At 64.9% G+C, this 11809-nt stretch overlaps 1 protein-coding gene across 1 annotated transcript; it reads left to right on the forward strand.

Annotated features, from left to right (window-relative positions):
* The first annotated feature begins 6456 nt into the window (after nucleotides 1-6456).
* On the forward strand, nucleotides 6457-10969 carry LOC148590684 (ribonucleoprotein PTB-binding 1-like). The gene is made up of 7 exons (XM_088538756.1): nucleotides 6457-6525; nucleotides 6578-6695; nucleotides 7663-7757; nucleotides 7839-7893; nucleotides 8608-8969; nucleotides 9045-9266; nucleotides 10733-10969. The coding sequence occupies exons 1-7, from the start codon at nucleotides 6457-6459 to the stop codon at nucleotides 10967-10969; spliced, it is 1158 nt and encodes a 385-aa protein (XP_088394882.1).
* Nucleotides 10970-11809: the final 840 nt, after the last annotated feature.

Consider the following 11809-nt stretch of genomic DNA (forward strand, 5'->3'; position numbering starts at 1 on the left):
CCCGGCAGGACCTTCGGGAATCACGGCGGGAGCCTCGGGAATCCTGGGAAGACCTTTGGGAATCCCGGCGGGACCTTTGGGAATCCCAGGAAGACCTTTGGGAATCACGGCGGGAGCCTCGGGAATCCCGGGAAGACCTTTGGGAATCCCGGCGGGACCTTTGGGAATCCCAGTGGGATCCTCAGGAATCCTGGGAAGACCTTCGGGAATCCCGGTGGGATCCTCAGGAATCCTGGGAAGACCTTTGGGAATCCCGGTGGGAGCCTCGGGAATCCCAGCGGGATCCTCAGGAATCCTGGGAAGACCTTCAGGAATTCCGGCGGGATACTCGGAAAGCCCGGCAGGACCTTCAGGAATCCCAGCAGGATCCTCTGGGATCCTGGCATGATGCTGCGGGATCCTGGCAGGACCCTTGGGAATCCCAGCGGGATCCTTGGGAATCCCAGGAAGACCTTCAGGAATCCCAGCGGGACCCTCTGGAATCCCAGGGGGATCCTCGGGAATCCCGGCAGGATCCTGTGGGATCCCATCAGGACCCCATGGGACCCAGCCTGGCCCTCTGGAAACCCGGCAGGACCGTCCGGAATCTCGGCGGGACCGTCCGGAATCCTGGCGCGACGCTGCGGGATCCCAACAGGACACGCTGGAATTCCAGGAGGACCCTCCAGAATCCTAACGGGATCCTCTGGAATCCTGACGCAGCAATGTGGGATCCCAACAGGAGCCTCTGGATTCCCCATGGGACCCTCCGGAATCCCGGCGCGTTCCCTGCCGGCTCCGGAGGGATCCGGCTCCGGATCCGGCCTCTCGCCTCATCCGGGAATTTTGGGACAGGGACGGGGATGATCCCGCTGCTTCCCACGGGATTCCGGGAGCCGCTCCCTTGGGAAGAGCCGCTCGGGATCCCGGAGCCGCCCGGGATCCTGCGGGATGGGGGGGAAGCGGCTCCGGATCCGCTCGGGATCCGCTCGGGATGGGGGGGCCGGGCCCCCCCCCCGCGGCTCCGGATCCCAATAAAGGAGGAAGCGGCTCCGGAGGCTCCGGCTGCGCCGGGGGGGCCATAGGGGATATGGGGCTGGGGGGGCGCTATGGGGCAGGGGTCTCTATAGGGCCGGGGTCTCTATGGGGCAGGGGTCGCTATGGGGCAGGGGTCACTATAGGGCAGGGGTCGCTATAGGGCAGGGGTCGCTATGGGGCAGGGGTCGCTATGGGGCAGGGGTCGCTATAGGGCAGGGGTCTCTATAGGGCGGGGGTCGCTATAGGGCAGGGGTCACTATAGGGCAGGGGTCACTATAGGGCAGGGGTCTCTATGGGGCAGGGGTCTCTATGGGGCAGGGGTCACTATAGGGCAGGGGTCGCTATGGGGCAGGGGTCACTATAGGGCCAGGGTCGCTATAGGGCAGGGGTCGCTATGGGGCCGGGGTCGCTATAGGGCAGGGGTCACTATAGGGCAGGGGTCGCTATGGGGCAGGGGTCGCTATAGGGCAGGGGTCGCTATGGGGCAGGGGTCACTATGGGGCAGGGGTCTCTATAGGGCAGGGGTCTCTATAGGGCAGGGGTCAGTATAGGGCAGGGGTCACTATAGGGCAGGGGTCACTATGGGGCCGGGGTCGCTATGGGGCAGGGGTCACTATGGGGCCGGGGTCGCTATAGGGCAGGGGTCACTATGGGGCAGGGGTCACTATAGGGCAGGGGTCGCTATAGGGCAGGGGTCACTATGGGGCAGGGGTCACTATAGGGCAGGGGTCGCTATAGGGCAGGGGTCACTATAGGGCAGGGGTCACTATGGGGCCGGGGTCGCTATGGGGCAGGGGTCACTATGGGGCCGGGGTCGCTATAGGGCAGGGGTCACTATAGGGCAGGGGTCACTATGGGGCAGGGGTCACTATAGGGCCGGGGTCACTATGGGGCAGGGGGCGGGGCTCGGCCGCGGGGGCGTGTCCTCGGGCAGGGGGCGTGTCCCCAGCCAGCCAATAAGCGCGGGGCGGCGCCGCCAGCGCGCCTCGTCCCGCCGCGCCCAATCAGGAGGCGCCATGCAAATGAGGCGGCGCCCGGCCAATGAGCGCGCGCCCTTCGCGCTCGCCCAATGAGCGCGGCCGATGCTGCCGCCGCGGGCGCCGCGGGCCAATGGGGGGGCGCCGTGTTGGCGGGGAGGCGGCGGGCGGCAACATGGCGGCGGCGGGCGCGGAGCCGCCGGTAACGGAAACGGCGGAAGCGGAAGCGGAAGCGGCGCCCGCCGAGGTGCGCGGGGGGGCTGGAGGCCCGGGGGGGGCGGGAGCTGTGGGGCGGCTGTGGGGCTGGACCGGGGATCTGTGGGGAATGGGGGGGCTGTGGGGCAGCTATGGGGCTGGACGGGACGGGGGGTCCATGGGGAACGGGGGGCTGTGGGGCAGGACGGGGAGGGCTGTGGGACCGACTATGGGGCTGGATGGGGGATGTGTGGGGAATGGGGGGCTGTGGGGCCAGGCTATGGGGCTGGGGTGTGGGGCCGGCTATGGGGCAGGACGGGGTGTCCATGGGGAATGGGGGGCTATGGGGCAGGACGGGGGGGCTGTGAGGAATGGGGGGCTGTGGGGCGGCTATGGGGCTGGACGGGGGGGCTGTGGGGCAGGACGGGGGGGCTGTGAGGAATGGGGGGCTGTGGGGCTGGGTTGTGGGGCCGGGCTATGGGGCTGGACAGGGGGTCTGTGGTGCACGGGGGGGCTGTGGGGCTGGAGCGGGATGGGGCGTCCATGGGGAACGGGGGACTGTGGGGCAGGATGGGGCGCTGTGGGGCCGGCTATGGGGCTGGGGTGTGGGGCTGGCTGTGGGGCTGGACAGGAACAGGGAGGCTGTGGGGCCGGTTATGGGGCAGGACGGGGGGTCCATGGGGAACGGGGGGCTATGGGGCTGGAGTGGGAGGGCTGTGGGTCCGGCTATGGGGCTGGATGGGGAATCCGTGGGGAATGGGGCACTGTGGGGCCGGGGCGGAATGGGGGGCACGGGGTTGGCTGTGGGGCTGGAGTGGGGCAGGGGGGCTGTGGGGCGGAACGGGGGGTCCGTGGGGCCGGGCTGTGGGGCAGCCTGTGGGGCTGGGGCAGAATGAAGCAGCTGTGGGGCAGAATGGGGGGTCTGTGGGGCTGGGCTGGGGGGCTGTGGGGCAGGATGGGGCGCTGTGGGGCCGGGGCAGGACGGGGGTCTCCGTGGGGCGCTGTGGGGCTGGGCTGTGGGGCTGACTTGGGGGTCTCCGTGGGGCAGGTTTGGGGCAGCCCTGGGGGCCGCACCGGGATGCGGATCCGCGTTATCCCGATCCCGGGGGCAGCTCCCGCTCCGGCCCTTCCCGGCCTCCGGAACGCCGGAACTCCGGGCGCTCATCCAGCCCGGCATTCCCGGCGTTCCCGGCGTTCCTGGCGTTCCCGGCGCCGTTCGCTCCCTGACCCCGTTCCCCTTTTCCCGGCGTTCCCGCAGGAAGTCCAGGAGCGGCTCCATGACCTGGAGCTCCGGCCCTGCTCCCTGGACGGCTCCAGTGAGAGCGCGGATCCCGATCGGAAAATTCCCGCGGGCGGGAAAACCGGCGGAGACGGCGGGGGGGCCGCGTCCCCATCCCGCCGATCCCGTGTCCCTCTGCATCCCATGGGCCACACGTCCCCATCCTGGGGGATTCCCGCCTCTCCATCCCACGGGATTCCCACATCCCACGGGATTCCCACATTCTTCTCCCCATCCCATGGGCCCCAGACCCCCTTCCCATGGGATTCCCACATCCCGCGTCCCCGCCCTGTGGGATTCCTACATCCCCATCCCATAGGATTCCCACATCCCGCAGGATTCCCACATTCTCCTTCCCATCCCCTGAGCCCTAGATCCCCCTCCCACGGGATTCCCGGCTCCCCATCCCATAGGATTCCCATCCCACGGGATTCCCATCCCACGGGATTCCCGCGTCCCCATCCCACGGGATTCCCGGCTCCCCATCCCACGGGATTCCCACATCCCACGGGATTCCCGGCTCCCCATCCCACGGGATTCCCACATTCTTCTCCCCATCCCATGGGCCCCAGACCCCCTTCCCATGGGATTCCCACATCCCGTGTCCCCACCCTGTGGGATTTCCACATCCCCATCCCATAGGATTCCCACATCCCGCAGGATTCCCACATTTTTCTCCCCATTTTCTGAGCCTTAGAACCCTCTCCCAGGGGATTCCCACCCCACGGGATTCCCGGCTCCCCACCCCACGGGATTCCCACATCCCATGGGATTCCCACATCCCTCTCCCCATCTCTTGGGCCCCGCGTCCCCACCCTGTGGGATTCCCACATCCCCATCCCATAGGATTCCCACATCCCGCAGGATTCCCACGTTCTCCTCCCCATCCCCTGAGCCCTAGATCCCCATCCCACGGGATTCCCGGCTTCCCATCCCATGGGATTCCCATCCCACAGGATTCCCACATCCCACGGGATTCCTGCCTCCCATCCCATAGGATTCCCACATCCTGCGTCCCCACCCTGTGGGATTCCCACATCCCCATCCCATAGGATTCCCACATCTCACGGGATTCCTGGCTCCCACCCCACGGGATTCCCGCTACCCAGGGGATTCCCACGTCCCCACCCCGTGGGATTCCCACATCCCCCGGGATTCCCCCACCCCACGGCATTCCCGGCTCCCCATCCCGCGGGATTCCCCCATCCCACGGCATTCCCGGCTCCGTTCCCCGCAGCCGCCGTTCCCGTTCCCGCCGTTCCCGGGATGGCTCCAGCTCCGGATCCGGATCCGGCTCCGTCTCCCCCCCCGCGCCGCCCCCCCCCGCGGCGGCCCCTGCAGCGCCCGGGACGGCAACAGGGAGGAGGGGCCGGGAGACAGGTGGGGGGGGGGCGTGGGGGGCAATTGGGGGCACTTGGGGGGTGTTTGGGGGGCACGTGGGGGGAACGGGCACATGAGGGGCACTTGGGGGGCACATGGGGCACGTGGGGGGCAATTGGGGGGCACATGAGGAGCACGTGGGGGGCACTTGGGGCGCATGTGGGGCACGTGGGGGGCAATTGGGGGGCGCATGGGGCAGTTGGGGGGTACTTGGGGGCATTTGGGGGGCACTTGGGGGGCGCTCGGGGTGCTCAGGGAGCACTTGGGGGGTACTTGGGGGGCACGCGGGGCACGTGGGGGGCACTTGGGGAGCACGTGGCGTGTTTGGGGGGCGCTCAGGGGTACGTGGGGAGCTCAGGGAGCACTTGGGGGACACACACGGCGCTTGGGGGGCATTCGGGGGCACTTGGGGGGCACGTGGCGTGTTTGGAGGGCGCTTGGGGGCATTCAGGGGGTGCTTGGGGGGCACGTGGGGCGCTTGGAACGCGCTCGGGGGCGCTCGGGGCGCACTTGGGGCACTCATGGCGCTCGCCATGCTCCCGGCACTCGCGGCACTCGCAGCGCTTGTGGCACTCACGGCACTCGTGGTGTTCACGGTACTTGTGGCCCTTGCAGCACTCGCGGCACTTGTAGCACTCATGGTGCTCATGACACTCGCGGCACTCACAGCACTCGTGGCGCTCACGGCACTCGTGATGCTCACAGCACTTGCAGCGCTCGGAGCACTCATGGTGCTCATGACACTTGCGGCACTTGTGATGCTCATGGCATTCGTGGCGCTCTTGGTACTTGTGCTTGCAGCACTCATGGCACTCGCAGCACTTGCGACACTCACGGCACTTGTAGCACTCGCAGCACTCATGGTGCTCATGGCACTCGTGGTGCTCATGGCACTCCCGGCACTCACGACGCTCATGGTACTCGTGGCGCTCACTACACTCGTGGTGCCCATGGCACTCATGGCACTCGCAGCACTCATGGTGCTCATGGCACTTGCAGCACTCATAGCACTCGTGGCACTCATGGCGCTCACGGTACTTGTGGCACTCGCAGCACTCACGGTGCTCATGGCACTCGTGCTCATGGCACTTGCAGCACTCACGGTGCTCATGGCACTTGCGGCACTCACGATACTTGTGGCACTCATGGCACTCGCAGCACTCGTGGCACTCATGGCACTCGTGGCACTCACAGCACTCGTGGTGCTCACGGTACTTGTGGCGCTTGCAGCGCTCGCGGCACTTGTGGCACTCACAGCACTCACGGCACTCACAGCACTTGTGGTGCTCATGGCACTTGCAGCACTCAACACTCATGGTGCTCACGGTACTCGTGGCACTCACGGTGCTCATGGTACTTGTGGCACTCGTGGTGCTCATGGCACTTGTGCTCATGGCACTTGCGGCACTCACGGTGCTCGTGGCACTTGCAGCACTCATAGCACTCGCGCTCACGGCACTCATGGTGCTCATGGCATTTGTGGCACTCGCGGCACTCATAGCACTCGTGGCGCTCACGGTACTCGCGGCACTCACGGTGCTCGTGGCACTTGTGGCACTCGCGGTACTTGTGGCACTCATGGCACTTGTGGTGCTCCCGGTGCTCCCCATGCCCACGGGCTTTGCCGCCCTGGACCGCGTGCCGCCGGAGCCGGCGTTCCCGGGAAAAGCGGCAGCCGTCGGTCTCCGTCGCCCTCACGGGGTGTCCGCGTCTCCTCTCCCGTTCCCAGACCCGGAACCGCGGGAAGGGGCTGCTCCCGGAGCCGGACGTCCTGCAGATCCTGCGGAGCCTGGGGAACCCGGCGTCGCTCCAGCTGCTGCTCCGCGGAGCCGCCGCCGGGAAGCAGGGTGAGGAGCGCGGCCGGAGCCTCCGCGTGGCTCCGGAACCATCCGCGTCGATCCGGGTCCCTCCGGGGCCTCCGCGTCGCTCCAGGTCGCTCCGGGGCCTCCGCATCGATTCGGGTCACTCCGGAGCATCCAGGTCGCTCCAGAGCCTCCGAGTCGCTCCAGAGCATCCATGCCTGCTCTGGAGCATCCGCGTTGCTCCGTGTCGCTCCGGAGCCTCCGCGTTGCTCTGGAGCCTCCGCGTCACTCCAGGTCACTCCGGAGCCTCCACGTCGCTCCGGAGCCTCCGCACCGGCTCCGGAGCATCCATGCCCACTCCGGAGCATTTGCATCGCTCCGGAGAGTCCGCGTCGCTCCGGGGCATTCGCGTCGCTCCGGAAGATCCGAGTCGCTCCGGAGCATCCGCACTGGCTCCGGAGCCTCCGCGTCGCTCCAGGTCATTCTGGAGCCTCCGCGTCGCTCCGGAACATTTGGGTTGCTCCGGAGCCTCCGCGTCGCTCCGGAGCCTCCGCACCGGCTTCGGAGCATCTGTGCCCGCTCCGGAGCATTCGCGTCGCTCCGGAACATCTGGGTTGCTCCGGAGCATCCGCGCTGGCTCCGGAGCCTCCGCGTCGCTCCATGTCGCTCCAGAGCCTCCATGTTGCTCCAGAGCCTCCGCGCCCACTCCGGAGTCTCCATGTCGGCTCCGGAGCCTCCGCGTTGCCTCCGTGTCGCTCCAGAGCATCCGCGTCGGCTCCGGAGGATCCGTGTCGCTCCGGAACATCCGTGTTCCGAGCATCCGCGTTGCTCTGGAGCCTCCGCGTCGCTCCGGAGCCTCCGTGTCAGCTCCGGAGGATCCGCGTCGCTCCGGAACATCTGGGTCACTCTGGATCATCCGCGTCGCTCCGGAGCCTCCGCGTCGCTCTGGAAGATCCGTGTCGCTCCGGAGCCTCCGCGTTGCTCCGGAGCCTCCAGCATCCCCTTCCCGCAGGGCTCCTGGGCGCCGCTCCGGCCCCGCCGCTCCTTCCCGCTCCGGCGCTGTCGGCCGCGCTGCTCCAGCTGGCGCTGCAGGCGCCCGCGCGCCAGGTGCGTTCACCCTGGAACCTACTGACGGCGGGAGGGCGGCCGCAGGCGGCGGCTCCTTCCCACCCGCCGCTGTGTCCGCAGAAACCCGGGATCCTGGGGGATTCTCCGCTCGGCTCCCTGCCCCACGGCGCGCTGGGTAAGAGCCGGAATTCCCGGAGGAGCCGCGGGGATATTCCCGGAGCCATGGGGGTATTCCCAGAGCCATGAGGATATTCCCGGAGCCATGGGGGTATTCCCGGAGCCATGGGGGTATTCCCAGAGCCATGAGGATATTCCCAGAGCCATGGGGATATTCCCAGTGCCACGGGGATATTCCTGGAGGAGCTCCTGGGATATTCCCGGAGCCATGAGGATATTCCCGGAGCCGTGGGGATATTCCCAGCACCGCAAGGATATTCCCAGAGCCATGAAGATATTCCCGGAGCTATGGGAATATTCCCGGAGGAGCTCCTGGGATATTCCCGGAGCCATGGGGATATTCCCGGCACCACGGGGATATTCCTGGCACCACAAGGATATTCCCAGAGCCATGGGGATATTCCCGGAGGAGCCACGGGGATATTCCCAGCACTGCGGGGATATTCCCAGAGCCATGAGAATATTCCCGGAGGAGCTCCTGGGATATTCCCAGAGCCATGGGGATATTCCCAGAACCATGGGGACATTCCCGGCGCCGCAGGGATATTCCCGGAGCCACGGGAATATTCCCAGAGCCATGAGGATATGCCTGGAGCTTTGGGGATATTCCCAGAGCCATGGGATATTCCTGGAGCCACGGGGACATTCCCGGAGCCACAGGGACATTCCCGGTGCCACAGGGACATTCCCGAATCCGCTCCTGTTCCCACAGGAGGCCCCATGGAGGCCCCGCCGGCTCCCGCCAAGTCTCCGCTGCTGCCGTTCCCGGAGCGGGAAAACACGGTAAGATCCGGCACCGCGGCGCGTTCCCGCATGGGAATCCCGGCATTCCCACATGGGAATCCCGGCATTCCCGCGGATTCCCGCGCATTCCCGCAGGCCTCGCTCCTGGGGGAGCCTCCCAAGGATCTCCGCATCCCGCTCAATCCCTACCTGAACCTGCGGAGCCTCCTCCCGGGAAGCGGCGCGGCCGCTCCGGCCCCTTCCCGCCGCATCCGCGCCATTCCCGCTCCGCTCGCCCAGGCCGGGAGCGCCGGATCCCCCGCGGACGCCTTTCCCGGTGACTTCCAGCCGGTATCCGCGCGCCCATCCCGTCCCCGCGCTCCCGGAGCCGGGAATTCCGCCCCGATCCGTCGCTTTTCCCGGCAGGACGCGCCGGGGACACGGATTTATCCGCGGGATCCCGTTCCGGGCCGGCGCGAGGCGGGAATCCCGCTGCGCGTCCGCGCGGATCCGGAGCCGCTTCCGCAGGGATTGGAGTGCTCCGGCCTGGCCCTGGCCCCGGCGCTGGCGCCGTTCCTGCCGGGATCGCCCGGATCCTACTTCACCAGCGGCCTCCAGGCCGGGCTCCGGCAGAGCCACCTGGGAAAGGTGAGCGCGGAGCGTTCCCGGGATCCCGCCGGCATTCCCGGGATCCCGGGATCCCTCCGGACACGTTCCCGGGACCCCGCCAGCGTTCCCAGGATCCCGCGATCCCTCCGGGCGCGTTCCTGGGATCCTGCCAGCGTTCCCGGGATCCCTCCGGGCGCATTCCCGGGATCCCGCCAGCATTCCCGGGATCCCGGGGTCCCTCAATCGCTCCGGACGCGTTCCCGGGATCCCGCGATCATTCCGGACGCATTCCCGGGATCCCACAATCATTCCGGGCATCCCACGGTTGCTCCGGACGCGTTCCCGGGATCCTGCCATCATTCCAGATGCGTTCCCGGGATCCCGCCAGCATTCCCCAGATCCCGCGATCATTCCGGACGCGTTCCCGGGGTCCCTCAATCGCTCTGGGTGCATTCCCGGGATCCCACAATCATTTCAGACGCGTTCCCGGGATCCCGCGATCGCTCCGGACGCGTTCCCAGTATCCCACAATCGCTCCGGGCGCATTCCCGGGATCCCACGATCATTCCGGACGCGTTCCCGGGGTCCCTCAATTGCTCCGGGCACGTTCCCGGGATCCCACGATCGCTCCGGGCGCGTTCCCGGGATCCCACGATCATTCCGGGTGCGTTCCCGGGATCCCGCAATCGCTCCGGATGCATTCCCGGTATCCCATGATCATTCCGGGCATCCCGCAATCGCTCCGGACGTGCTCCTGGTATCCCGCGATCACTCCGGGTATCCCGCGATTGCTCCAGGCACATTCCGGGTATCCTGTGATTGCTCTGGACGCATTCCCGGTATCCCATGATAGCTCCGGGCACATTCCCGGTATCCCACTTCAGCTACATCCCAACACACTCCTGGTATCCCGCGGTGCACTCCGGGCGCGTTCCCGGTATCCCGCAATTGCCCTGGGTGCGTTCCCGGTATCCCACAGTGCACTCCAGGTGCATTCCCAGTATCCCATGTTGCGCTCCGGAAACGCTCCCAATATCCTATGGCACGCTCGGCATGCTCCCAGTATCCTGAAGTGTGCTCCGGGCACATTCCTGTTATCCCACGGCACGCTCCGGGCACATTCCCGTTATCCCGCGGTGCGCTCCAGACACATTCCCGTTATCCCATGGCGCGCTCCGGATGCATTCCCGGTATCCCGCGGTGCGCTCCAGGCACATTCCCGTTATCCCATGGCGCGCTCCGGATGCATTCCCGCTATCTGGTGGCACTCCGGCCGCATTCCCGCTATCCCACGGCGCACTCCGGGCACATTCCCATTACCCCACAGTGCATTCCAGGCACATTCCCAGTATCCCATGGCACGCTCCAGGCACATTCCCGGTATCCCATGGCACATTCCAGGCACATTCCCGGTATCCCATGGCGCGCTCCGGCCGCATTCCCGCTATCCCGCGGCGCTCCGGGCTCATCCACACGCTCACTCCCCCTCTCCCATCCCACCGCAGCCTCCGGCGCCGCCTCCCGATGGCATTCCCGGCATTCCCAAGGTGTCCGCGGCCGCCTCCCGGCTCCGCGCCGGCCCCGCTCCGGGCGGCGTTCCCGGCTCTCCGCACAAAAGGGCCTTTTCCCGGTTCCCGCCGGCTCCGGAGCGGAGCCCGGAGGGTCCCTACGTGGGGCAGCACTCGCAGGGCCTGGGCGGCCACTACGCGGAGTCCGTCCTCAAGCGCCAGCGGATCCTGTAGCCGGAACGCCGGAACGCCGGGATCGGGAACGCCGGAACGCCGGAATGCCGGGATCCGGAACGCCGGAACGCCAGGATCCGGAACGCCGGAATGCCGGGATCCGGAACGCCGGAACGCCGGAATGCCGGGATCCGGAACGCCGGAACGCCGGAATGCCGGAACGCCGCGGGATTCCCGAATCCAGCTCCTGCAGCTGCCTCCACCTCAGCTTCTTTCCTTCTTTCTTTCCTCTTTCCTTTTTTAATTGTATCTTTTTCTTTTTTAATTGTATTTTTTTAATTGTATTTTCTTTTTTTAATTGTATTTTCTTTTTTTAATTGTATTTTCTTTTTTTAATTGTATTTTCTTTTTTTAATTGTATTTTCTTTTTTTAATTGTATTTTCTTCTTTTTTAACTGTATTTTCTTTTTTTAATTGTATTTTTTTCTTTTTTTATTGTATTTCCTTCTTTTTATTGTGTCTTCTTCCTTATTTTATTCTATTTTCTTCCTTTTTTATTTTCTTCCTTTTTTATTTTCTTCCTTTTTTATTTTCTTCCTTTTTTATCCTATTTTCTTCCTTTTTTATCCTATTTTCTTCCTTTTTTATCCTATTTTCTTCCTTTTTTATCCTATTTTCTTCCTTTTTAATCCTATTTTCTTCCTTTTTTATTCTATTTTCTTCCTTTTTTATTCTATTTTCTTCTTTTTTTATTCTATTTTCTTCCTTTTTATTTTATTTTCTTCCTTTTTATTTTATTTTCTTCCCTTTTTTATTTTATTTTCTCCCTTTTTTATTTTATTTTCTTCCTTTTTTATTTTCTTCCTTTTTTATTTTCTTCCTTTTTTATTTTCTTCCTTT

This window comes from Tinamus guttatus, unplaced genomic scaffold (assembly GCF_059628265.1).
Source record: "Tinamus guttatus ecotype Peru unplaced genomic scaffold, ASM5962826v1 Tinamus_guttatus_pri_ptg001155l, whole genome shotgun sequence".
Taxonomy (NCBI): domain Eukaryota; kingdom Metazoa; phylum Chordata; class Aves; order Tinamiformes; family Tinamidae; genus Tinamus; species Tinamus guttatus.